At 32.6% G+C, this 25,906-nt stretch overlaps 1 protein-coding gene across 1 annotated transcript; it reads left to right on the top strand.

Moving 5' to 3' along the window:
- Positions 1-253: 253 nt before the first annotated feature.
- On the top strand, positions 254-25,593 carry LOC132952291 (uncharacterized). The gene is made up of 8 exons (XM_061024553.1): positions 254-1,717; positions 9,470-9,617; positions 15,234-15,332; positions 15,961-16,180; positions 21,940-22,084; positions 22,178-22,345; positions 22,854-22,970; positions 24,801-25,593. The coding sequence occupies exons 1-8, from the start codon at positions 638-640 to the stop codon at positions 24,966-24,968; spliced, it is 2,145 nt and encodes a 714-aa protein (XP_060880536.1). The 5' UTR covers positions 254-637; the 3' UTR covers positions 24,969-25,593.
- Positions 25,594-25,906: the final 313 nt, after the last annotated feature.

Genomic DNA, 25,906 nt, shown 5'->3' with positions numbered 1-25,906 from the left:
ACGTTTATAATAATATAATATGTTATTGCGTCTTAGGTACTGAGATGCACGAGTTTACGGTAAACCGCGATAACGCAACGCATATAATATGTACGTGTAAATGTACGTGAAAATTCGTTGGGACCCCCGTCCGCGGTATACTGCAATGCGGCGGGGCACGTCGGTGGATCTCATCGCGGCCCGACAAGTCGTGTAAACGAACATGGTTTTCTCCCACGAGAGGAGAGTCATTATAACCGGCTCCGCGCGCGTACCCGAGACCGGCTCTTCAAACACCCAGTCTCCGGAGAGTCTCTCACCTGACCAGTTTCGCCAGCGTGACCAGCCGCGCACGTCGTCGTCAGCTACCGCAGTGCGTCGCACCACACAGAACACGAACCACTGAGTTTGACCACGTTTAACCGCGATCGCCTTTCGTATTATATACCTACTTGTGATAACGCGGTACTACACGTGTATACCCTTATTATATCGAACGTGTTACGTGTGTACTTATTTTTCCAACCCGTTTAAAAAGTTCGATCATCCCCACGGACGATTTGCCGCGGTTTTTCGTCCCGACGTTACAGTTTCCGGCCGTCGCCACCGAGTATTCCGGCCGAATCCCGGACATCCGGAGTGTTATGCGCGACGCGACATGAACAGATACTACGAGGCGTACCCGAAAAGCGGCGGAACCATGCTGACCCTGCCGCCGCCGCCGCTGTCTGACCCGTCGGCCACGTGGAACTCGTACAGCTCGGAACCGGTCAAAGGGCTCGGAAACCGGATCAAGCCGGACAGGAACCGTCAGGCGGTTAACGTGCAGAAGATGCAGTGGCGCAACTCCAACTGGGTGGACGGGTTCCCGGAGCTGGTGGGCTCGATGACCATTGCGGACGTGAGCCCGAGGTTCGCGGTGAAGCGCATCCTGCTGCTTTACGAGAACGCCCAGTACAGGGAGGCGGCAAACTTTGTGAACCGGCTCAGCCACAATACGTTCAAGGCGATCCTCGACCAGCTGCCCATCGACCTGTTCGTTGAGGCGATGCCACACAGCCTGTCCATATTGGAGGCACTCTACGCCAAGGTATTTCTGTCATCTGACTGTGGTGTCAAGGTGCTCCGGCCCGACCACGTGCTCATGCGGCTTGTCAAGCTGTTCACCGGCACCGCGGCGGGTGGCGCGGATCGGTGGCTGGGCAGCACGCGCAAGCTACTCAAGGTGATCGTGCTGTCCGAGCCCAAGCTGCGGAAGGCACTACAGGTGCGCCGCCGGTCGCTAGACAAGGCGGTCGAGGGCCTCGGCCAGCATGGCCTGGTGGGCACCAGCGACGAGACGCTTACCAACCTGCACGACGCGCTCAAGGTGGAGTTCCAGAAGCTGGTTGACACATACAAGGCGGCCCTGCTCAAGCTGGAAGAGCTCAGCCTGTCTGGCAAGCGGGACGGCGTGAGCAAGGGCCCGGCACCGGTGCAAGCGTCGCACCAGCGGCAACTGTCCCTGCAGCAGTCAGACATCCAGGAGCGGCTCATCAAGAACAAGACGCTGCTGAACGTCGTCGAACCCGTACTGGAGAATAAGTCGATGGCTATACTATTGACCATACTCAAGCGGCGGGTCGAATACGACAAAGACGCTCTGTTTCAGTTCACTCAGCTCCGGAAAGAGCTCAAAGTCGAATCGGAACACGTGGTGGCGCCTCTGCTCATGAGATACTCGCACGCTTGCGAACAGGTGAGAAATATACATGTTTTAGTACCTTGTACAACAGCTACAAGTTTATTACCACTGCATTTGTGTACCATACAATAAATCCCAAAAGTCCCACCCCACCCTAAAGTTATATGTGCGTTTGTGAGACTGTGATACATCATTATGTTTAAATGCAGTTTGTTTAACAGTAGGTAATCAATGAAAATTTAAATTTAATGGCATACATTTTTTTTTCGATTACCTACCTACATACTGTTGAAGAAAACGCATTTATATATATATATCGATTTGCCACAGAGATAATTAGGGTGGTACAATACTTTTGAGATACACTGTTTATGGTCGTGTAGTGACGGTTTTTGCGTGTGGTTATATTTTTATATAGCTATATATAAGTTTCATTGTTTTAATTACCCTAAGGCCTAATGCATCTTTGTTAAACGATCAATAGCTGATGAGTTTATAAATTAATAATACATATTACATAATATAGCTATATGTATATACGTGTATACATGATTATGTTTTGGATAGTAGGTACCTAGTAGTTGTAACTCCAAGGTGTTAGTCCTTTTCCTTAGCTCAAGTCACTTAAACTAAGACGCATAGGCGCTACTAGGACTAATTTTTTTTCTGGGGAGCCTGGTATTGTCTTTTATAATTGTGTAGAAATATTACTTACATTCTTCTACTCAGTTGGAATATTTACAAGTGGTTTAAATATTAAATAAATATAAATTTGCATGAATATGTATCCAGTATAGTTCAACGAGCATGCACCCCCCCCCCCCCATCTTTTCCTAATAATGTATTTATTCAAATTCTCATTATTGGAATTTATAAATAAACTTAAGGATCGAATTTTAAATTATTTAGATTTATATAATTAGTGCAAAGTCATCTTGATAATACCTAGTAAAAGTGGTTGATTCTCATTTGAAAAAAGAAATTTGTACCGCCACAGACACTCATTAAATAATAATCTAACAAATCTAAGCATTTGCCAAATTTGAGGAAATGTCTTGCTAGTAGCTGTCTACTCGTTCTTAGCCGATTCATGTCTCATTGAAGAAAACATTTTTCGTGACTTATTATCCAGTTAGTGTATATGTTTGGGGGGGCTAAGCCTCCCCCAAGCCGCTTCCGAGTTGCGTCTATGCTTAGACGTACGGCTTATGGCGTTTGGGTTGCTTGATGTCTTGCGACAAAGAAATTGTTTAGCGGTTGCTAATTGGTGCAGTGCAACTCTATAGTATAGGTAGTCAACTATTCGCATGCTTGTTGGAAAAATTCTTGGACATCCTCAGATCGTGATGGATAACGTACAGTCATTCCTGTCGAACCGGTATGCTGCGGCTGTACAATATATAGTAATTAGTAGTATAGGTACGGAAGGCAATATGTTTTTGAGCCCTTCATGTTTCGAGTTTTTTGCCTACCCCCCGAGTCGAAACTCGTAAGCCCAAATCGTGGTTTGCACGATGTATTCGGTGACTTTGAAACGATTTCGTCGCCGGTTTTCACGCAGAGGAACGCGATTGGTTTCATATATATATATTATCTCATATAGGCACCTCTACACCTAGTGCCGGCCGACCCGGTGCAAAGTCGTTCACGAAAATAATATACTAATCGTCTGCGTCGGGCGAGTCGGCGTCTCAACGGTCAGGTGCGCGCGGGCAGTCGCGGTCACAAGATCTGCTGCAGATGTGTCGCGATGTGTACCTATACGCGTGTGATGAGATCAATGACCGTGGACGAGTCGGCTCTCCGACCGGCGCTGGCCATTATCGAGCGAACCAGTCGCACACACACACACACACACGCGAGCGCACATCCGTTTTTCTCACATATTCATCTTTTTCCATTATGTTCGCGTTTTAAACGCTAACGCGCTGTGTGAACGAACTGACATCCGTGATAAAAATTTTTTTGTAAATTGTATACATACCATATATTATATACCTATATTACCTAACTGTAAAACCAGCAAGTATACATAATATGAACACGCGAGACCGCACTATACCTACCTACATATACAAATATAATATATTATATGTATATAGAGTAACGCATATCCAAGGACACCGTATAATTATTTCAATTTAATGCACTTAGCTCCTATATACGAGTTGCTCTGTGTGTTTTACATCGGGCAGGTTTTCGTGTTTACCATACCTACGCAAATCGTGCGGTGTGCGTACACATTACGTACATTGTACGTCATACAGGGCTCGGATTTTGTAGGAAAATAGACCGTTAAAAGAACGTTTATAATTGCGATTATAAAAGCATATATTTAATTTAAGCTTATAAACTACAAAAATTAAATTAATGTTCCCCTTTTCAAAAGTCAAAACGGTCGCTATAATAAAATTACAACAACCAACTACAGCTGTATTTTGATAGTTTTTTTTTTATCAGCCATCATTTTATTATTATTATATTACCCCGATAATAAACAAAATAATTTCGACGACGAAAACGAACGTTTTACATATTTCTGGTTATAGTATAGTAGGTGGTATGACCTGGCCCATATAAAATTTCAGAAATATATGAAATTTTCGTGAAAATTAATCATACATTATCAAAAATGTACATTGAGGGGAAGAAGCAGAATAAAGTTAACTTCATTACAACCAGAATGATACGAAACGAATTTATAACTTTTTATCACACTCTCCGGAAAATAATGTAGCCATTTGCTCCATTTTCAATATACAAATTATATCAAATAAATTATAGGTGGATTCATTGGGACTCGGACTGCGTTAACAATATTTGTTGATAATTTTTGTGGGCAGAGGGTGTACCTATATATAAACCGACTTGGTCGATTTACAACGGAGTCATTGAACATTTAAACCGAAGTACACCGAGCGTTCTATTTTATAATCGATCATTATTTCCCAGCCGAAGTCGTGGGTAATGCGGCTAGGACGCTAGGCAATACATACGTATGTATGCCTGTATATGCATTTACCACTTACCACGTAAGTGTATCACTCGATGTGTATGTGACATAAACCTACCTACGCACGAAAAGTAATTGCGTGCGAGCGACACCGACTTTGACGAAGCAGTGTAGAAGCACGACTAGCCGGTTATTAGCATCACAATAGGCGACCACCGACGAATGTTTCAGACGGCGGACTTAATTATTAGAAGTTTAGTATGAACAGCTGATTGTGCAATGATGTGCATAATGTACTGTTTGCTAGGTACTCACCGTGTACGCAGTTATTGTTTTCCGTCTTCACGCAATCCAATAATAATCTTACTGAACTGGATATTTTTCCAATAAAACCGAAATTGACCGCTATACGAATTACATCTTAAATTAAAAGAATTATAAATCTGTAGATTATATAACAACAACATTATTCCAATTTAGGAAAACGATACAATTGTAAAAGCAACGAATGGTGGTTTCAACACAAAAAAGACCGGAGTTCATTTTCAAATTTCCCGAACGGTTATTTCAATAGGCTTGAATACAATAATAATTATACTATTCGAATGAAATATTACAAAGTATGATTTCAAATGTTTAATATGGGATTGTTATGTCTTCTATAATATAATATAATCTATAAGTCTATTTCCGATCGAATAAACCTACTTATTTTACTATAGTATATACCTATTATATTTAATAGTATTGATATATAATATAATAAATATTAATAACAATCACGTGGTTAAATGAACGTATTGGATATATGATATTAAACGTCAATACCAGAAAATACTTCCAAAAAACACATTGATTATACTTTTTTTTATCGAAAAAAATAATCCAAAGTCATTAGTCATTGTACAACATGATATGTGTGCTATATATTATAGTAATACAAAAATGACAATCGGTAACGCAATAAAAATAATATATTGAATTACTTAATCAAGAAATAAAATATATATTATAATTTTGTATAGTAATCAAACAATGTAATATTATAGCCATAAATTTCTACTATACACATATTAAAGTATAATATTATAATGTATTGTAAAAATTGTATCAAATAATATAGTTGAACTAACCTATACTTAAAAATTAAAACAATTAAATTTATGTATGGGAAATATTTGTTAATTTCGGATTCACATGTTCTAAAATTTTAAAACAATAATATTAAAATTTGGTTTTATTTTTCGCGTTCTGTAAAAAAGTATTATTTTCATTTCAATAAGATTATATAATATAATAACTATAAGATAACATTTATATCCGACTTTTAAAATCTGAGCGGAGCGATGTATGTATTTTATATTTAAAACACATAAAAAAGTTATTGCACTTTTCACTTCCCACGAGAAAGTATAAATATAAATATAATTATATAAATACAGCAAAAAATATAATAATAAAAAATTAAGAAAGGTACATTTGTAATTTGTTACCATCTTTTGTTTTTTTAATCCTTATTATATAACAATGTATTAACTATAACTATATAAAACTCCTATAGGATATAATTATAGGAATTCTGTCACAAAGAGGAAGTAATTATAGTTTGGATGTGAAATAATAAATTTGTAAACATCTTGTAATAAGATAATAATAAGTCATACAAGAACTCTGTATTTTTTTTAAATTATATATAAATATAAATTTGACAACCTTTTTTCCTAACTTTTATGACATGTTTTTGCTATACTTTTTTCGATACATTTTCAACTTACAATTATATTATTTGTAGACACAATTTAATCACAAAATATATTATTTTTTTTAATTAAGGCTTACGCCTTACATACATAAGTATCTTAATGCCTATTTAATACCTATGGCTATGATAAATTTAAAGAAAAGTTTATATACAAAATATCTATATTTATTAGCTCAGCTAAAATATGATTTTAAATTATCAATTATAGATATATTTTTTTAAGTTAAACAGAAATGTTTTCACTTATTAAGTTATTACTATTATTATATTATGTTAATATGTATAATATATATGTACCTCAATAAAACAAATCCAGATGGCACACAAACATACACTTAAACTTATATAGTTATATTATTTGAAGAAAGACATAGAACAATATAACGGTATATTATTTATTGAAAAATTATTTAAATACAAAGTCTTTGATAGTTGTAGCTATTAAATTTTAAAATCAATTTATCATATACAAAGAAGTTAATGTGCTATCTATAAACAAAATTAATTTTGACTTTTGACTGCGTTTTTTCGCGAGCCCTTTTATAAGTTTATATGAAAATGAAAATGTTGTTATTTTTATCGTGACCAAACGTTTTGTTTTATATTTCAGTGTTTGATACATAGTCTTTAAATATATTTTTTCAAAGCTATCAGAAAACATTTGCGATTAACGGTTTCTATAATTCTTTTTAACGTGTTCCTGTCCAGTTTCTTTCCATAATATGTAATTCTAAAGTATCAAGTCATTCGTAATATATGTAGATTTATTAAGTATTTAAAAACTGTTGTCCAGGTAATGATATTTATATATTTTCGGAACTCAAGGTTAACTCGAAACACCCCGGGGTATCGAATATATTAGTCTACTGACACACTGCATCGAAGTACTGTTGTGATCTCAAACGAGTTAACGATGAGTTGTTGTTTTGCATCATAAATATACAACGTTTCTATTATAGCCTTTCTAACCGGTATTTTTCGAACATGTGCAGTAGGTACCTACCACTGAAGTAGATAATATGTTATTTCTCCCAGGGGTATAAATTAAGTATGACTCTGATCACGATTAACCCAATGCTATTTGGCAAGAAATTTTGACTAAATGAACTCACAGAGAATAATATGTTTCCGTAATCCGTATGGTTTTTTTTTTTGCGTCTGCATTTTACACGCTTTCGATAAGAAAAAAACAAAATACAACAAACAGTTTGTGACATTAGACGACAAACGATCACCGTTACGACGCTCTCCGAGTTAAGAGGACGTGATGAATGGATTTGTACGGCGATAAAATGGGTTTAAAATACACACATATAAGAATGAGATCACTTTTTTTCCACATGGAAAACATTTCTGATGAAATAGAATATTATTTAACATTATACACCTTCTTGGGTGGCATCATTTACCTCCAAAAATGAGATAACGTTTTTCTCCACAGATTTATTTTTTGAACTAGAATCGTGTACGTCTACTTTCCTTCTAATATTAAAGTCATACAATAATATTTTAAATATTAAATTATTTATTTTATTTGTATTATGTAGTAACACTCTTAATCTACGATCATTTTTATATTATATTTAAATTTTAAATTATTATAAAACAATTAATATTTTCGGGGGACGGAGTGGCCGAGCGGAATAAGGCGTCGGCTGCAACGCAGCCGACCCGAGTTCGATACCTCGGTCGCGGAAGGCATTTTCTTCGGGCAAGTCACGGTGTCCGGAGAACAAGTGCGCCATCCCCCACCCGGGCATGGCAGATATCTACGGCTGCCCAAATTAAAAATTCTGCCAAAATAAACACACACGTGTAAACAATTCTACAGTACCCTCCCCTACAGTACCACAGGCTAATGACCTAGTAGTCGAAGCCTTAACCATAATAAAAAAAAAAAAATTAATACTTTCTTGTATTTTATTATGATGGTTTTTAATTTTAATTTATTTCATAGTTATTTTGATATTCATTCCTATACATAGAAATACAAAGAACAATATTCTAGGCCAGAACACGATAGGCACTTTATACCTATTCAAATAATTAACAAGAGGGTTAATTTTTTATTTTATTAATGGAGGAAAATGGACAGAGATGAAAACTGAATCTCATTTTTGGAGGAAAATGGATAAAGCCATCTACCCAGGGTGATAAAAATTGGTCCCGGAGAAACAGATAATTTGGACTAATACAATAAAATATTCATAAGTTATCAGCTCAACTTTTCAGCAAGCCCAGGCAGGGATTACCCACCCACCACCCTAGCCAGTCCACCCCTGCATCTACCTATACTCCCAACCTGGCAACCAATCTACCTTCCATCCTAATAGCAGGTATCATTACCGTTTACGTAGTGTTTGTGTAAAATGTTTGAATTTCTGCTGGGTAGAAATTATACGGTTTTTATTTTTTTAACGACCGAAATTCGAGCGTTGAGCCCTGGGCACCTGTGCCGCCTGTGCGCCTACTTACTGCACGAGCGCTGGTGAATGTTGGCTGTTTTATTATACACCGGAGCATCGTATTATGTACATGTTTTAGTATAAGTCGTTGTAGTGGGTTTATGATGTGTACACTAGGAACGCAATTCAGGATGTTATTACACTCACGATGGCAATTATTATTATTAGCTAGCTATAGCGTTCGTTCGAGGGTTGGTTGAATTTTCACTAACGACCTTCAACCTTTGCGGTCGGTTATAATTGGATCGAATTCCACTGTTATCAGTAACGTAAACATAAGTAGGTACACGTATGTATAATGTTTATTTCCCGCACATAATTATCGTCGAAATGTAGACGATGGGAGAGAAAGTATAGTACCTATTGATTCGATTCACAAAACAAATAAATCGAGATGTGAATCGTTCTGCAGTGCTGACAAGTAGATTTGAATTTTGCTCAATAATCCATAGTTCGTATGCGTGCGCGAACCCTAAAAACGATACTTTCTAATGATATAGATGATCTGCGATCGCTCGTGTATTTTAAGTACGAACGAGGATCGTACTTACGATGATTCGGGCGATGGTCACGAAGTAAATAATATATTAATTAGTAATTACTAATTTATGATTTTCGTTTTAAAGGTTTTGGAATTTATGAAGGAAGTCGCGGAGGACGAAGATTCCAGTGACATATCTGGCTACCATTCCGACTCTGACAGTGCCATAATGATGTCGGGAAATTCGCCGTATGTCACCAAGAGAGCCAGGCACAATTTCATTTCACGATCAGGTAGCTAATATACATTTTACAATAATTTAAAAAATAAAAAATAAAATATCATTTTAATATGAATATTATAGTAAAAATATAAATTTCAATTTTAACTTTTATCACTTATTGCACAAAAAGTACAGTGAATAAATTATGGTTTAATATATTTTTCTGCTTTTTTTTATTAAATTATAAAACTAAACAATTTTAATAAGTACCTAGGTTCTATATAAACCTAATGTTTGTTTGATTCATATAATCATATTGGTAGATATGTATAAAAAAAATACATTCAGCCAATTTGTATAATTTTATTTACTTAAAAAATTGATTGTATATAGTTTCAACAATTCGAACTTAATTAAAAGGAATATTTCAAATACTAAATACTTCATTACCGAAAAAATATATATATTTGGAAAGTTATTAAATACCTACCAAAAACAAATATTTTTAATTAAAATGGTCTTTCGATTTTAACGTCATTGACTTTTAAACCCTAAAAATGCGTTTCAAATTTTTGTTGAGAGTTGATTAATTTTCAAAGCGAATACTCACATGGACGGTAAAAAGATTAAAAATAATTTTTTCACATAATAGTTTATGTAAATTATTGTTGTATTTTAAACTTTAATCAAATAAACAAACTCCTCATTACATTTATATATAACTGCGTTTAGGCAGAATGGTAGTGTAGGTACGTATATATATTCGAAACAATATTACAACGTGTATGAATATAATATACTATACCTTTTAGTCGTTACCATTCATCATTACCTTTTACAAAAATATCCTCTGAAGTCTGAAGGTTATGGATAAAATACTCCCTATATATATAAATGTAAATATAAATAATAATATTAATGTAATCTGCAGAAACAGTTCATTTACAGAAAAATTAACTAAGAATATTTTAAAATGGTACAAGGTAATAAATTTCCCCATTTGCCTCCCTTGAAAACGACACTATATCGCCGTGTGCGTATTACGTATCGATCTACGTACTGTTAGGATGAGGCTATACAAATATACAATAATTATATACACAGACATTATACGTTTTATTATTTTACCTGCACGACGTATATATCGTTCACCATCGATGCGTAAAACAAATCACGAACATTAACAGAAAAAAAACCACGTGTCGTGAAATTCAAATCTAATCAAATATCAAATAAATAAGCGTTCCGTTCGCAAAATTGGTCGATGGTGTGAAGTTATAATATTATATCCAATCGACGTTCGACACTCTGTCGTTTTCACACACTTAACACACCAGATAGTTATGCACACAGTCTTGCGGTGTGTTGTGATGCGTATTCTATATGCAACCCATTTCGCCCATGACCCCTTCGCGATTGTGCGATTGTGCCATATATGACGTATACATATTATAATACGATATATTATTATATTGCATCTCGACGACAATGACCATACCGTACCATTATTATAACGCGAAACGACCACGACTGTAACCAGCGGAAGCGTATTATAATAATAATAATAATATGATATATAATAATCTAACGCACAATCAAGCCCCGTGACTTTCGCGTTTATGTAGGTATTATTATTATCATTCCTTCTCATTCTTGCCGCAACGGTGCCGCCAAATTAATATACGGATATTGTACGCGCGCGCAGGACAGGTGTAATATTATAATAATGGTACCTCGACCTACAGGTATATAGGTACGTCATATGATGTATTATAATATATGCACACACGTCAGTAAGTTGCAGTGGGCGGTATATACGGCGTCGGATAAATGCCATATATACACGTGTTCGCGGGCGTGTAGGTACCTACCTATATATATATATATATATATATATATATATATATAACCTATAGCTGATACCTAGCTATACCTCAATATGTTATACACGGGTGCAACCATCATATTATATTTATATATACACGCGCATCTGTGACTTGTGAGACCCGCGGAGAAAGCGGGTCCGCGAGTATTCGAGTCGCCGTTATATACCTATATAATATTATATACGATATACTATACCTATACCTACGTATAGTTATTCGGTCCATCTTGCGCGCCCGAGAGAATCGCTCGTGTATTATTATAATACATTCGAAGATTATAATATAATATCATGCCATGTATATAATATGTATCATACGTATATACGGCGTGTATAATATAATCACGTGCCTAGGGATAATATAATATAGGTATATAATATGAGAATATATAAATATATAATGCGCGTGTGTTATTCCGTCCGTACGTGTGTGAACTGCCGTGCGATCTGGTCTGTGTGCTCGTATATAATATTTATATGTATATAACGCGCGTGTATATAACGTATTGTATAGGTATTATATTTATACATATATATAGGTATAAGGTATACGTCGATAAAGTTTGAGAGCTCGTTCTTAATAATACCTACATAATGAGGGTTCCGACGTTATTGAGGTGAAACGACTGTACGCTGATGATGATGTGCGATGGATCTAGTCTAGTGGCGTGCTCAGATTTTTTGAAACGTGGTGGGTGGAGTATGTACACTGTTGTCTAATTTCAGACCAAGTTAAATAAATAAAAAAATTTAGTTTCTCTTCAATTTACCGGGTGCTTGTTAATTATAATACTATCATTAGTCGAACTCGGGAGTGAGAAGAATTTGTATAATGTGTAGGTATATGTTGTTACTTATTACCAATAACTTATATCAGTAACATATTCACGTCTTTCGCCCCGTGACGATAGTAATATTTGCTTTCATTACTTTATTACAAATTGTATTGTTATCGATCAACTTAACTTATATGAAATATTAAAAATCACACAGAAAAATATATATCAAAAACGTGAATTTTAATTTTTTCAGTAAATCATGAGAAATCGATAGACAAAAAAAATCCAAAGAGGGGAAATGTAACACTCAGCACCCCTGCTGTGGACTGTGAGCACACCCCTGAGTTGATTTACGTATAGGCATTGGCCATGGGTGGTTGGGATTTAAAATTAGTTGAATGGGCTAAAGCTATACCTATAATTTATTGATGTATTAGGTATTGTAATATAGGTCGGTATACCGCGATAATGAGTATAATGACGATCATAATATATGGGTTAGGTTAGCTGCAGTTTAGCAGTTGTTGAAGTATCTGTGTGCAGTTATCAAATTTAGTTTCTACCGTGTGTGTGACGTGTGTGTGATATATGTTTATAAGTTTTTGTTTTCGAAAGATACCTGTTCAAAAGAGTTCAATACTTGCACGCAGAAGTGCAGAACGTAACAGAAATTTACTGTGCGAATCTGACAAATATTTCCTGGGATGAGTGGTATATTTATATTTTATATACTTACATGCTTATCTATATAATATGAGTGCACATATTGAAACTGTTCGTTTTTGGAGTTTTTGACGTGACTACGAGTTTATTGTATTATATATTTAGACTGTGGTGAAGTACCTTCGCGTGTCCCCTGTCTCGCGATTTACATTATAGTTAGGATGATTCACCAAGCATACTTATACTTACGGCTTACAACTTTTATCCAATGATAATAAATTTATTCAAATTCTCGTTTTCAGAATTTTTGAGTAGGAATACTAAAAACCATTAGATTCTTAGATTTATTTTGGAAAATGTTGATGAATTCAAATCGAGGTTTAACGATTAATTTCTAAGCTATTATAAGCTTTATGTACCTATTAATTACAATAATGGTAATACATAATAATCCTTGATAATGGTTTTACATAAAATATAAAATGGAAGTAATATTCAGTCTAGCATAACCATGGATATATACAACAACTAAATAGCCATCTCCTTCTTATTATCGTAGTCGGTCGCCATTTATAGAGCATTCAATGTTTACAAAATAATAATATCACAGTATATGTATATGAATATATGTAAAATAAATGTAAACATTGCCTGCTTTATAAATGGCGGCTGACTTCAACATTGGTCACAACTGTAGTTCAAAGACGGCTATCTAGTTGTTGTATATATCTATGAGTATACCTACTTAGTACTTATTATACTTAGAATATTTTTTTTAAAACATAAAATGCTAATATTATATTAATATTAATTACTACAATTTTCTAATTATCATAGTCCCAATATCTTTAATACCTAGCCTATTATAATAATATATGTACTATAATAATTATACTTACTCCTTAGTCTTTTGTCTTTTGTGTCTTTTGTGTTTTTGTGTAGTACATTAAGTTAAATAACTCATAAAGTTATAGTTAGTATAATATGGTACATCAACACAAAAAAAAATAATTACAGTGAAAAGGGATTGTTGTCATTAAAAAAAGAAACAGGACAATCCTTATTAAATGGCATGAAGAATCTTAAGTAACTGAAAATATGTTATTTAAGTATACTTCAAAATCCCAAAAATCAGAAATTAAATAAATGTGGGTGACCGTGCTTGGTGAATCACCCTATTTATAAATATGTACTTGTTTTATGCATTTGTTATTTGTATAGTATTATGATTATGATACGCGTGTAGGTACGAGTATAATGTACATATAACATGCATAGTAACGCGTGTAAGATTGATATCTCTATTACTTTTCTTATTGCAGGTATTGAGTAATTTTTCTTTCTGAAATTTGCGTTATAATTTATTGATTTTTGAGATTTACCGTGACTATTCGTCAGTGCACAGTGCACACATAAGACTGCTGTTGTAGCACCATTTCCGACGACGGAAGGAATCGTCATTCCCTCGATGACAAGTTTAAACTTCGATTTTCAACAATATTTTGTCGTTTCCTACAAAATCCTAATCAAACGTTCCGCAATTCAATATTTCTGAAAGATATAATATCTGTATATCGTATCGAAGTCATTTCCATCGGTGACAAAGAAATTAGCTTTTATCAAATTGCGCAATAATAAGTGCCAATAACCAAAATGTCGGAATTGCTAAATTCATCGTAGAACTTATAATCAATATAATATAAGTAGGTATACTGTATAGGTAGTAAAAAACAACGATATTTTTTTGTAGAATACGAAACTAATAGGTAATTGCATGCTACCCCGGTTTTTAGATTACACGCATCTATAGTTACATTATTTTATTTATTAAAGGAAAATGTGTCATAATTGACGTTCCCTTCAGAAAAACTTTAACGTCACCTCAGATAAATAATACTGCTACCTACAGCAGGCACTCGCAAAACACCGAAGTATAAAATTGTTTGTCTCCTCAGATTCGTTTTATTATACAATATATTATAAAATACAAATACTATAGTTAATAGTTGTGTTAGACGTTTCACATTATATCAAAAATATATACTACCAGGATTCAATTTCAAACCAAAACATTTATTTACAAGAAGCTAAATTATTCCAAAATGATTAAGTTAAACTTTGGTGTATTGCATGTATGAGCATTACCAATTTTTGTACAAGTTATATATTATTATGTTTATTGTTTATATTATAATTTAATGTGTACTTTATAGTTTATACACATCGTTTATAATAATTTGTATAGGCTATACACGAACGTGACGTGTACAATATGTAGGTATAATTTATTTTCGTATAATTATTTTATTTCTAACGGTCCACAACAATGTGTTTTCAAATTATTTATTTATTTTTATAGTGCGGTCAAGCAGCAACCACAGCACTCGCACTAGATTAGTAATGAGCACTGGATCGAGTTCGGCGAGTCCCCCGGACGGTGGAGAGTCGTCTACGACAGGTAACAATAATATATAATTATTATATCCATTATAATTGTTATCATTGATCATAATGTACAATATATACGTCACTCGTATAAAGCACGTAGCATCATCACTCTTTTGCGTATTAATTGTGAAAATGTGTGGGCGCAGTAGGTATCATTAACGTGCATGGTGTATTATTATTACTGACTATAATGTAACATTCGATATTCACGTATAGATATATTATGTATTATGAGCGTGGAAAATGACCCACAGTTGCTGGTTTATTAGCGACTGTAAAACCCACTCAGCTATACAGACGACCACTGTCGACGAAAATCGATATTTTAATCACACCCAATTTACGTACTTATATATACATAGTCCATTTAATTTGACTGAATCGATTTTAGGTTTCACGGATGTTAGTAATAATAATTTTGTGTTAATAAATATAGGTACCTAGGATGTATTGTATAGGTAGTCGAATTCGAATTAAGTAAAATTGGGACGCGGGAAGTAATTTGGGCGAGCAATTTGGTTTTGTTTTTATAGTGGCACAATCGAACTAAACTAGCTCATATTTATTTATTATTACTTTTATTTTTATATAATATATAAATACATAATATTATATATATATTTTGTTTTTTGGTTCAGCGACACCGAATTGGGAATGGTCAACCGAGAAATCGATGAATACGTTGACCTGTTGTCGTAAGTGTGGACCACAGACTGCTTTGCAATTGCAAACCGTTAGCGATGATCGAGAAAAGTTGGCCTTGCAGACGGAACTGGAAACAACAAAAGTCGAACTAGAAAGAACTAAAGCTAAACTCGAGTCTTTAAACAAGGCTACTAAACAGGCACAGTCTTCAAAGTGAGTTTTAAAAAATATATTTTATATAAAAAGTTAGTTATTTATACCTACATATTTATTAAATATGAAAAATAACTCTTCGACTATAATATATTTCAATCCTTATCACCTCAAGATAAATATCTTCAATATTAAGGTGCTTTCATTTGAGTACTGTTAAAGTTTAAGCTCTTTACCTTTAATTTAAATTACGTGCTTAATGGAATATATCATGGAAAAAATAACGTAAATGTTTTGGACTAAAAGTTCGCTAATATTTTGATTAGATCAAAAAAGTGTTCAAATAAAGTATAAACTAGAGTATCAACCACGGTATCTGACAAAGTTTCATTGAAATTAGATGATGCGCACGTGTTTACAGACTATACGCAGAGCAAAAAAAAAACAGTCAACATTATAAAACCATTACATTGTCATCTTCGATAAGAATCTAAGAATACGTTGTTAAATAATAATAACAATAATAATGAGCTTTTTTAGTTGATCTTACTTTTAATTAAACTAAATAATATATATATATCATATTGAGTATATAAGAAGTATATAGAATATCTTTATATAGCTATGAATGTTGATATTTTTTATCCATAAAAATATGCCTAAAATTTAACCAATATTTATCAGCATAAAAACTATTGTATGAAACGATTTTAAATAAATGGAATAATATAATATGATGTTTATTGTTGAAAACCGTGAACTTAGACGGACATGCGTGGGCTTACTTTCAAAATATTTATATTATGTAAGAAAATACATATTTATAGCTTTTTTTCCTGTATATCTGACAGTAGAGGAGCCTCTGTGTGAACAATACTACTCCTCTGCTGCCTCGTTTATTGATGTACAAATTCTGCCAAAATATTGTAATACAAACAGTATACATACATATCTATAGTTGTGTCATGATATTGTAACCAATCAAACAGAAAAAAAATACTTATTATAATATTTAACAATCATATTTTCAATCAATATAAAAATACATTATATAATTTTTCTTCAAATCGTACATGGCACCTAAAGATTTTACATAACTAATTACAATAATAATAGACATACAAATCCAACAATTTTTTTTTTAAATCCAACAAAACTACACAATTGACGATTATATAATAACAGTTTCATAACAATGTGTACAGATAATTCATAACGTACAAGATGGTTATCAATATTTTAAATATTAGTTCTAAAATTATTTTCGAAAGATCAATTTTACTGAAATTGTAAGCATATATTTTGCTGTAAGAAAAAAAAAAACTTTCGAGTTATAAAATAACGACCACAAGAATGCCATTTCGTTATTCTTGGTAATTTAGTATTCACTCTAAACCACGGGGTTTCGTAGTCTATCAGCGTACACCTAAAATAAAAGTCGTAGATAAAAATTGCTAAAATGAGTTATACTTTATTCCAAGTTTAAAAATATAAAAATAGTTTTCAATATAATATTTATTCTCGTGATTTGAAACGGATTTATAATAATAATAATAAAATACATTTTTATAAATAATAAAATAACAATAAAAGCAGCAAATAATTAGTAAATGACGTACAAGCGATAGGACGAGAAAAGCATTCATTGTTTTATTTTTTAGATTACAGGATTTCAGAATTCCGAATTCCAAGTATGTACCTAATACACGAGATCACGACATTTTTTCGGTCGTAGAGCATAATATATTGTAGTGAGCTGTATAGTTTATACAGAGCACGAATAGTTTCTCGGTTGCCATTCCATTTATTTTGTACACTATTTTATTCAGGCTAATTTAGCTACTTCATTACGTACGGCTTTTGACTGAATTATATATTACACTCAGTTTGTGCTTGTTTCATTAGCAATGACACTCGTATACTCGTACGAATCGTAGGATCAAACCGAGTCTGCTGGGAGTTTCTAATTTATTTATTTTTTCACTAATGTCGGCTCGACTAAGGAAATTCAAACGTACCTAAACCAGTATTTTCAATTATTTCGAAACTTTCTATAGAGTTTTGTTCTGAAATTCACTGAAAGCAGATATATACGTGATTGTCTGTCCTCATCCACCACATTATGTGTGCATGTGGTAAATTAATAAGTAGTAGTATTATACCTATATAATATAGGTATATTCAGCTATATAATATAATATGGTCCCTTGGCCATAATTTATTTTTACCAAAATACGAATATTGATAAATAACATATTAAAATAAACATTTATTTTATTCAAATTTAAATACGCTGTTTGAGTGTATAGGTATAAATAAAAAAAAGATAACCATCGTCAATTGAACATGTTTTTAATGACATTTTACTTGTAGTTATATGGTGTTTATCATTGAGTATAATGATAGTGCGCGTACAGTCTTGCACTTATTTTCGTTGATAAATCTCTAGAATTCGATCAAATATGTTTTGTAAGTAGGTTATACAAAATTATAATAGTTTTTACTACTTGGTAAAATTGTGTAAGTCTCTGAATATTTTCTACAACACTTGTGTATAAATGATATAGTATTATACCGAATAGCGAATATCGATTGATAACATAATAGGTTAACGAATGTTACAACTCTCTGTAAATAGGACAACTCGATTTTTATTGATTTTTAATTAAAACGTACCTAACGAGACGGGATAGTGTCGATCGATTCAAACATTTTCAATAAAACTAATGTTTTTACTTATATACGATATTCAATGTATTATAATACTATAAAAACCATTTACCTATATGGAGTTTAAATAACTACCTACAGCTTATACATTTGTAAGTACTTCGGGGACGCGTGAGCTCTTAGCGCAGATGATCGGAACCTAGCTAGATGAAAGATTATCTCTGGTATATATGAGACGAATTTGTTTAACATTATAAACAGACGAAAAACTAACTATGACTATAACGTGACTTCAGTAGTTGTTTTAAAGATTAGTGATAATATAAGGACGAGGCATATTTACATAATAAAATTAGGATTTCAGAGAAAGATAAGTAAACCATAGTGTAGTGGAGACTGGAGATGTGTTTTGAAGTAACATTGTACAGATGTTCGCCGCAATGTTAAACTTTACATGCTAATTGATCATCCGGATAGAACCTAATTATTTTGCTATAGTTTACTCGGATGAAAGAGAATAATTGTAGAAAGTTTCCCCATATAACGGACAAATATGCGAATGCGAGAACAGAGTTTTTAATAAATTAATAGCTTCTTTTTTTTTTGTCGAGAAGTTCACACAAAAACTTGTGTTGTATATAATATAATGAAACGGTGTCTGGGAGCTTTTCACAGCGGGGTTTAGTTAATATACATATAATTTCCTTTTCACTATATAACGAAAAGGATTCGGTAGTCTACATTATTACCTAGGTGTGTGCATGAATGTATAATATTTAGTCATTAGAAAGGATTCGTTTTGGACATATTTTGACTCCGTTTAATAAATGTATTATAAATTATAATATAGTATGGCGTGTGCGAAAATAAGGGTTTTACAAAATGCAAGAAACGGTCATTACTCAAAGTAAATATAATAATATAGTTGTCGATGCGTGTAATATGGTCGTGTTTTAGTTACGATAAAACTTATTGGAAGTATCAAGTTGCGGAATCTCGATTTTCATATTTTCGATCTCTGACTATAGATAAATATACTTGTCTACAAAACAGAGTTCTGCAAGTTCAAAATATTATATTTCCGCGATATTCGATGGCTGCAGACAAATGCAATTAGTTTTTGCTCGCCTTAAATGTGTAGAAAAGTAGATAACCGATGTAACGCACTCTGTACAAAAGATTACAACTCGCAAGACTCATTGCGACCAGCTGTTCGGCATTTTTGATATCATTTATTCAGATAAGTGTAGATTACGAGGTGGTTAACAACGAGACAGGGAGAAAAAGAGAGAGACAAAGATATTCGAGTATTTCTAGTAAACGTTGTTTCGTCCAAGATTATACTGCAGCTGGGCCTTCCTTATGAAATATTTACGACCTCGGGGAATATTTTTTGCAATTAAATCGTTGTTGATGAACGACTGCGGTTCACTTAAACCATCACGGTCAAAATCCGAGTGTATCCGTCGTACGCGTATATAGGCTCTGCCATGGATATTTTATGTCTTGGTGGAACCGTCGTGTATTTAAACTGCATCTGTTTCGGTGGTCGGTTTATAATCTGCTATTAAATTTATATGGCAGCTATAGTTTATAAGTACAATGCTTCACAGTTGAATCGGGTATAGTGGGGTGATTTGAAAAGATAATGGAGATTTTACCAACAAACGGCCACGAGTCGCGGTTTAGACGGTTGTTGCGGTGAATTTATATTTATATATTATTATTATTATTATTATTATATCGTATATATTATATTGTACATATAATAGGTACTGCAACCCACGTATAATATGTAATACTATTATGTCGGAATGGGAATTTTACGTGAAATCGCTGATATATATTTCCACAAATTTAATAGGTATTGGCTTACAAATAATACAATACGCCTCGTTCATCGTAAGGCACTGTACCACACCATTATTCGCTTATTACAACAGTATATCGACGTATCGTATATAAAAATAATAATATGTAGGTCACTTCGGCGATTATATCGACGAAATTAAATTATACATAGCAACTTCAGCTTTGGTTAACTATATAGCTGTTTATTTTTTTTATTCTATTTTTATTTTTTTTTTAAATGTTTAAATTGTTGAACTCTACGCGGGTGGAATCCAATTAGCATTTGTAATGCGTTTAAAATCCGTAATTGAGTTTGTGCGAGTAATAGGAAATACAAGGTTCGGGGTCGTGAGGGTCCGACTACATGGCTGCAACAATTTTACTTGTGTAGGACGTAGGTATATATATACTTACAACTTTTTACAGTTTAGACTGCTCTGTCGCTGGTTTAATTGTATTACGAATAATTATCATTTCTTTGAACTGACTTCCACTGGAAGAAATATACGTGATGATGATTGATGATGATGAGAAAATTGAAACAGTAATTTATATACATTTTAAATCACATTTATAATTATTAAGAATTTTAAATAATATTATTTATATAAGGTAATCGTAAGTTGTAATAATATAAAACAATTAACTTTATTTGGATAATAAATTATTTTTTTAATTTTTGATAACAATATTATTTATTGCGTATTTAAATACATTTTTCTCAACGATAATTACAAGTTTAATAATAATTGTCACTTTGGGAATTAAAACATTCAATACACGTAGTATAGATATATGCACAGCCATGTACCAAATAATAAACATTTAAAAGTGAATATGAATTAAAATTTCAACAAATATGATATATACCTCGTTGTTTTTGATTCAATCCATTTATTGAAGCGTTTATACAGTAATCAATATTAATTAAAATTAAGGACACAGAAAGATTTAATATAAAACCGTAAAATTTAATGATCCGAACTCTTATTGTCGTTTTAAAATATCGTTCTATTGTCTAATCCAAATATGAATCATGATAAATTAATTCGCTCGTTTAACAATATATTTATTGTGAACGAGATCATTAAACCGAATGTGCTCGACTGCGAGATTAGCGTGCATTATATAGAAAAAAACTACAACGGCAATTAATTACATAATAATATATTATAATTTGAAGTTCGTTTAATTCTCGCCGCCCGACGTACCTACCTATAGTAATAATCATGGTCAACGGAAATTCAAATGAAGATTATCATTATCATTATTGTAATTATTATTATTTAATTCCTCAGGGAGTTGAGTGGACCGAGATTGGTCAGATGTTACGGTAACCTGTATTCGCAAGCCCGCGTCGAAGCTCTCGAAAAACTAGACGTGTTGCCTCAGCTCGCCGACGCCACGGAACTGAAATCGAAAATCCTCTTCTCCGTTGTCGTCGTGAGTATTCTCCAGGCAAAATATTGTACAACATATTATGTCCCGTGCCAACTTATAACGTCGGTTTTACGGAATTAATTTCGTGTTTTTCAGTTGGCGTTCAGGTCGACCCAAGCCATGTTGAGCCTGAAAAAAGAACAGGTGAAACGGCTGCTGTTCTATCCGACGCCGTCCGGTTCGGCACACGTCGAATTGGAGGCTTCCATCTGCTCCTATTTGAGGAGGACAGTGGACACTTTCGATTTAACCCAGTGCATCGAGGTAAATGTTTTGCAAAATATTTATATTTATCACGTCCCCCGCTGTTCAAATCAGATTAATATAATACGCGCGAGCGAAAATCGCTTAACATAATAACATAAACAATAATCATAGTCACCTATAATGGGGCTTTGAACGTAATTTTATTTTGCATATTTTATACAAGTACGTTTTAATTCATATAAAATCCATATGAATGCATAGTACTGATTATTATTTTTTTTTGTTTACTGTACTCTTTGTTTTTTTTTTATTTTGCCATTTCTATATAGCCTTCAATAAGTACAATAATGATTTTCAAAAATTTGAATCGGCGGTATCGGTCCACAGGATAACTCATGACATCGTGAATAATATAAATTAATCTTTGACTATATTATAATTCCTAGTAGCCAGTAGGGGACATTTAAATTTTAGTATACTGAAAGATATCTCGTTGCTTTTAGCAATACAATAGTAGCTATATATGTATCTATAATACTATAATATGATTGCGTTTTATCAACAGGAAGTAAGCTCTCAGCTGTGGGCGACATTGTACGACTACCCGTGTCTAAAAACGTGCGCTGGGCTACATCAATACATTTGTGACGCAGTACGCTTAGCTTGGGCTCTAGTTAATCAGGTGAGAATAATATATTATATAATATGTCACGAGTTGATTAGTAAAATATTACGAGTTTTTCATTATAATTTTCATTCTTCTTGTATTGCATAATTAATATACTTTTTTTCTAAATATATTTGATATGATTGAACGGTCGTATTTATATTATGTTACGACAATCTATTAATAAAAATACCATTTAATTGTTGGTATATACCTACGCTTTAATAATATTCTTAGATAATAATTAATAAATATGAACATCTGAAAAAATATCTCGACGTTTTGTTTAATGGTATAGTACCTATAATCAATACAATAGTCCAAATAAAGTATGATATTAATTTATTTTATTACCTAACAAATAAATACTCAGAAATATTCGTTTAGAGGCCCAGGGTATGTAGAATATTGTTACACACTTGCTCGTACATAGCTACATATTATGATATAGACAATCATATATTATAGAACATAATAATAAAAGTATAAATGATAAAGAGAATTGTTTAATTGTATTGTATTATTTATCTATATTTTATTTTTATTTTTTATAAAGTATACGGGATAAACCGTGTGGGTAACTCTTTGATTGATATCATGATTTGATGAATAATTTGATATTCATAATTTGTATTAGTTTCAATTTACATCCCAGTATTTTTTTGCACGAAAACATTTTTCTAATTTTAAATAAATATGCATTAATTTATACATAACTACATAAGTCGTAAAATCGAATATTATCATAAATGTAAAATTAAACAGTATTCGTTTTTTTTGCAAAAAATCTGAAATAGAAACATTTAAATTTGTAAGCAGATACAGAATATACTTATTAAAAATTAACAAATTTAAAATGTTGTCTTTTTTAGGTAGAGTAAGACATGTTACACCAAAACACATAACTAACTTAAATGTATGGCAATAAATCCGATCTTAGAAACTATGTTAATTCATTTTTTTGTTATTATTTCATTATTGTTATTTGTTGACAATGTAAAAAACTGTTTTAATTAATCATATTTATCAAATGAGTAATGACATGTGTTCTCATACAAATCGATGTGTTACATACTCACACCACTTTTATTTTGGTCGGCGACTCAAACGTAAAAAACGCACGACAAGCGCAAAAACGATGTGACGCCTCGATTCGTATGAGAACTTTGCAAAAAATACAACTAATGTGTTAATTTTAAATTTAAAATAATATTCTAAAATAATATAAATGAACTAAGATTTTGAAGATTTTAAATTTACAACTTCTATATTGTAAAATATTGTATCAGCTATATGATAACACTTTATTCGTGAGTAAAAAAGGTTTGAAAATTTAGTAGGTAGGTACCTAATAAGTTCTTCACATGTGTTTAACTTACAGCTATTAAAAAATACCAAAAATACATACTCACATTTTTTTTTGTTGCTGGCACTTGAATTACAAATTTTACAACTAAGTAAAAATGTCAATTTTTTTGTAGTCATATATATATATTATAGATAGGCTGGCGGTCCGTCCGGTCGGAATAGTTTTTTTATAGTAAATACCTACAAGGATTTGTCATTGAAATTAAACTTAAGATATCCATTACAATGAATATTACTCAATGACCAGGTACACTTTTGACATCTTGTCATCTTCTATATATTATAGCAGAGCGACTTCCCCTGTTCTTATGATTTGGATTTAAAAAAGTTTTGTTTATTATTGAATTTATCTACAACCCTATATAGTGTACACTGCACACACCACTGCAGTACTAATACCAGTATAATATGTAACATAATGTAAATTATTGTGCACCGTATACTAAATCATTGTACTATTTATTTGTTGTGACACAGACGCCTAGCTTTGTGCTGGAATACGAACAGAGATCGTTTAAGCGGGACCTGCACGTGAGATATCATTCTTCAGATTTGGAGAGTAATCAAGTTCGGACTTACCTGTGGCCTGCACTTCTCGAAGGACAAGCTGGACCATGTGTACACAAAGCAGTAGTGCTTACTTAGGTCATATACTTTTTAAGAAAATGTTGTTAAATTATTATTTTAAGTATGTACATATTATTGTATTAATGTATTTAGTTGTCTACAAGCCCCATTTATAAATTGGGAAGCGAGTAGCTGGTAGTTATATTTTTTTGTGTAAGCCAACAATATATATTTATTTACATAATATATATTTTTTTTTATACGATAGTATTGTATAATTATACGACTGAGTAGGTATCTTCTAAACTAGATTATGATTTAACATTAAATGTGGCATAGTGTACTTCGACATTTTAATATGCATGTTGTATACCTATTTTTTACTATCATGACTCGTTTAAATAACAAATTTAAGCATATAATTTTATTTTTATCGTAAGTACATTGAAATTTTTCTATTCGATGATCATAATATAGGTACATGTCACCAATTTATTGCTCATTTTATTAATGTTTATTAATTAGAAGTAATATTCATAATATGTATTAGACATTTATTAATATGTATCTGTGCACGTATATAAACATATACAGGCTACTTGCCTAAATTACTTTGTAATGTTATTTTAATTCATAAAAACCCTTTTTTAAAGTGTATAATATATCAATCTTACATTAATGAAAATATATTAAATATATATACAATATACATAATATATAAAACACTTATAAGTAACTGTAAACTTGTTATCATCTTGTATTTGATCAAACGATAATCTTTACTTATTAAGATTCTATATATCTTATCCGTTTACAATAGCAAATAACTGCAAATCTTTTACGCAAACATTATTCACGCCTATGCTGAAAATATGTACCTGCGTGTGTCGTTTAAGAACATTTACAAAGTATTTTCCTCTTCCATCATACCGTTGTACTTACACGCATGTAAATGATAAATCTAGAGTGTTCAAATGAATTTCAACGACACATGCACCCCCACTCGTACAATCATC

This window comes from Metopolophium dirhodum, chromosome 9 (assembly GCF_019925205.1).
Source record: "Metopolophium dirhodum isolate CAU chromosome 9, ASM1992520v1, whole genome shotgun sequence".
In the NCBI taxonomy this organism is placed as follows: Eukaryota; Metazoa; Arthropoda; class Insecta; order Hemiptera; family Aphididae; genus Metopolophium; species Metopolophium dirhodum.
The sequence above is the reverse complement of the archived record's forward strand: the minus strand, read 5'-3'. Positions and strand labels throughout refer to the sequence as shown.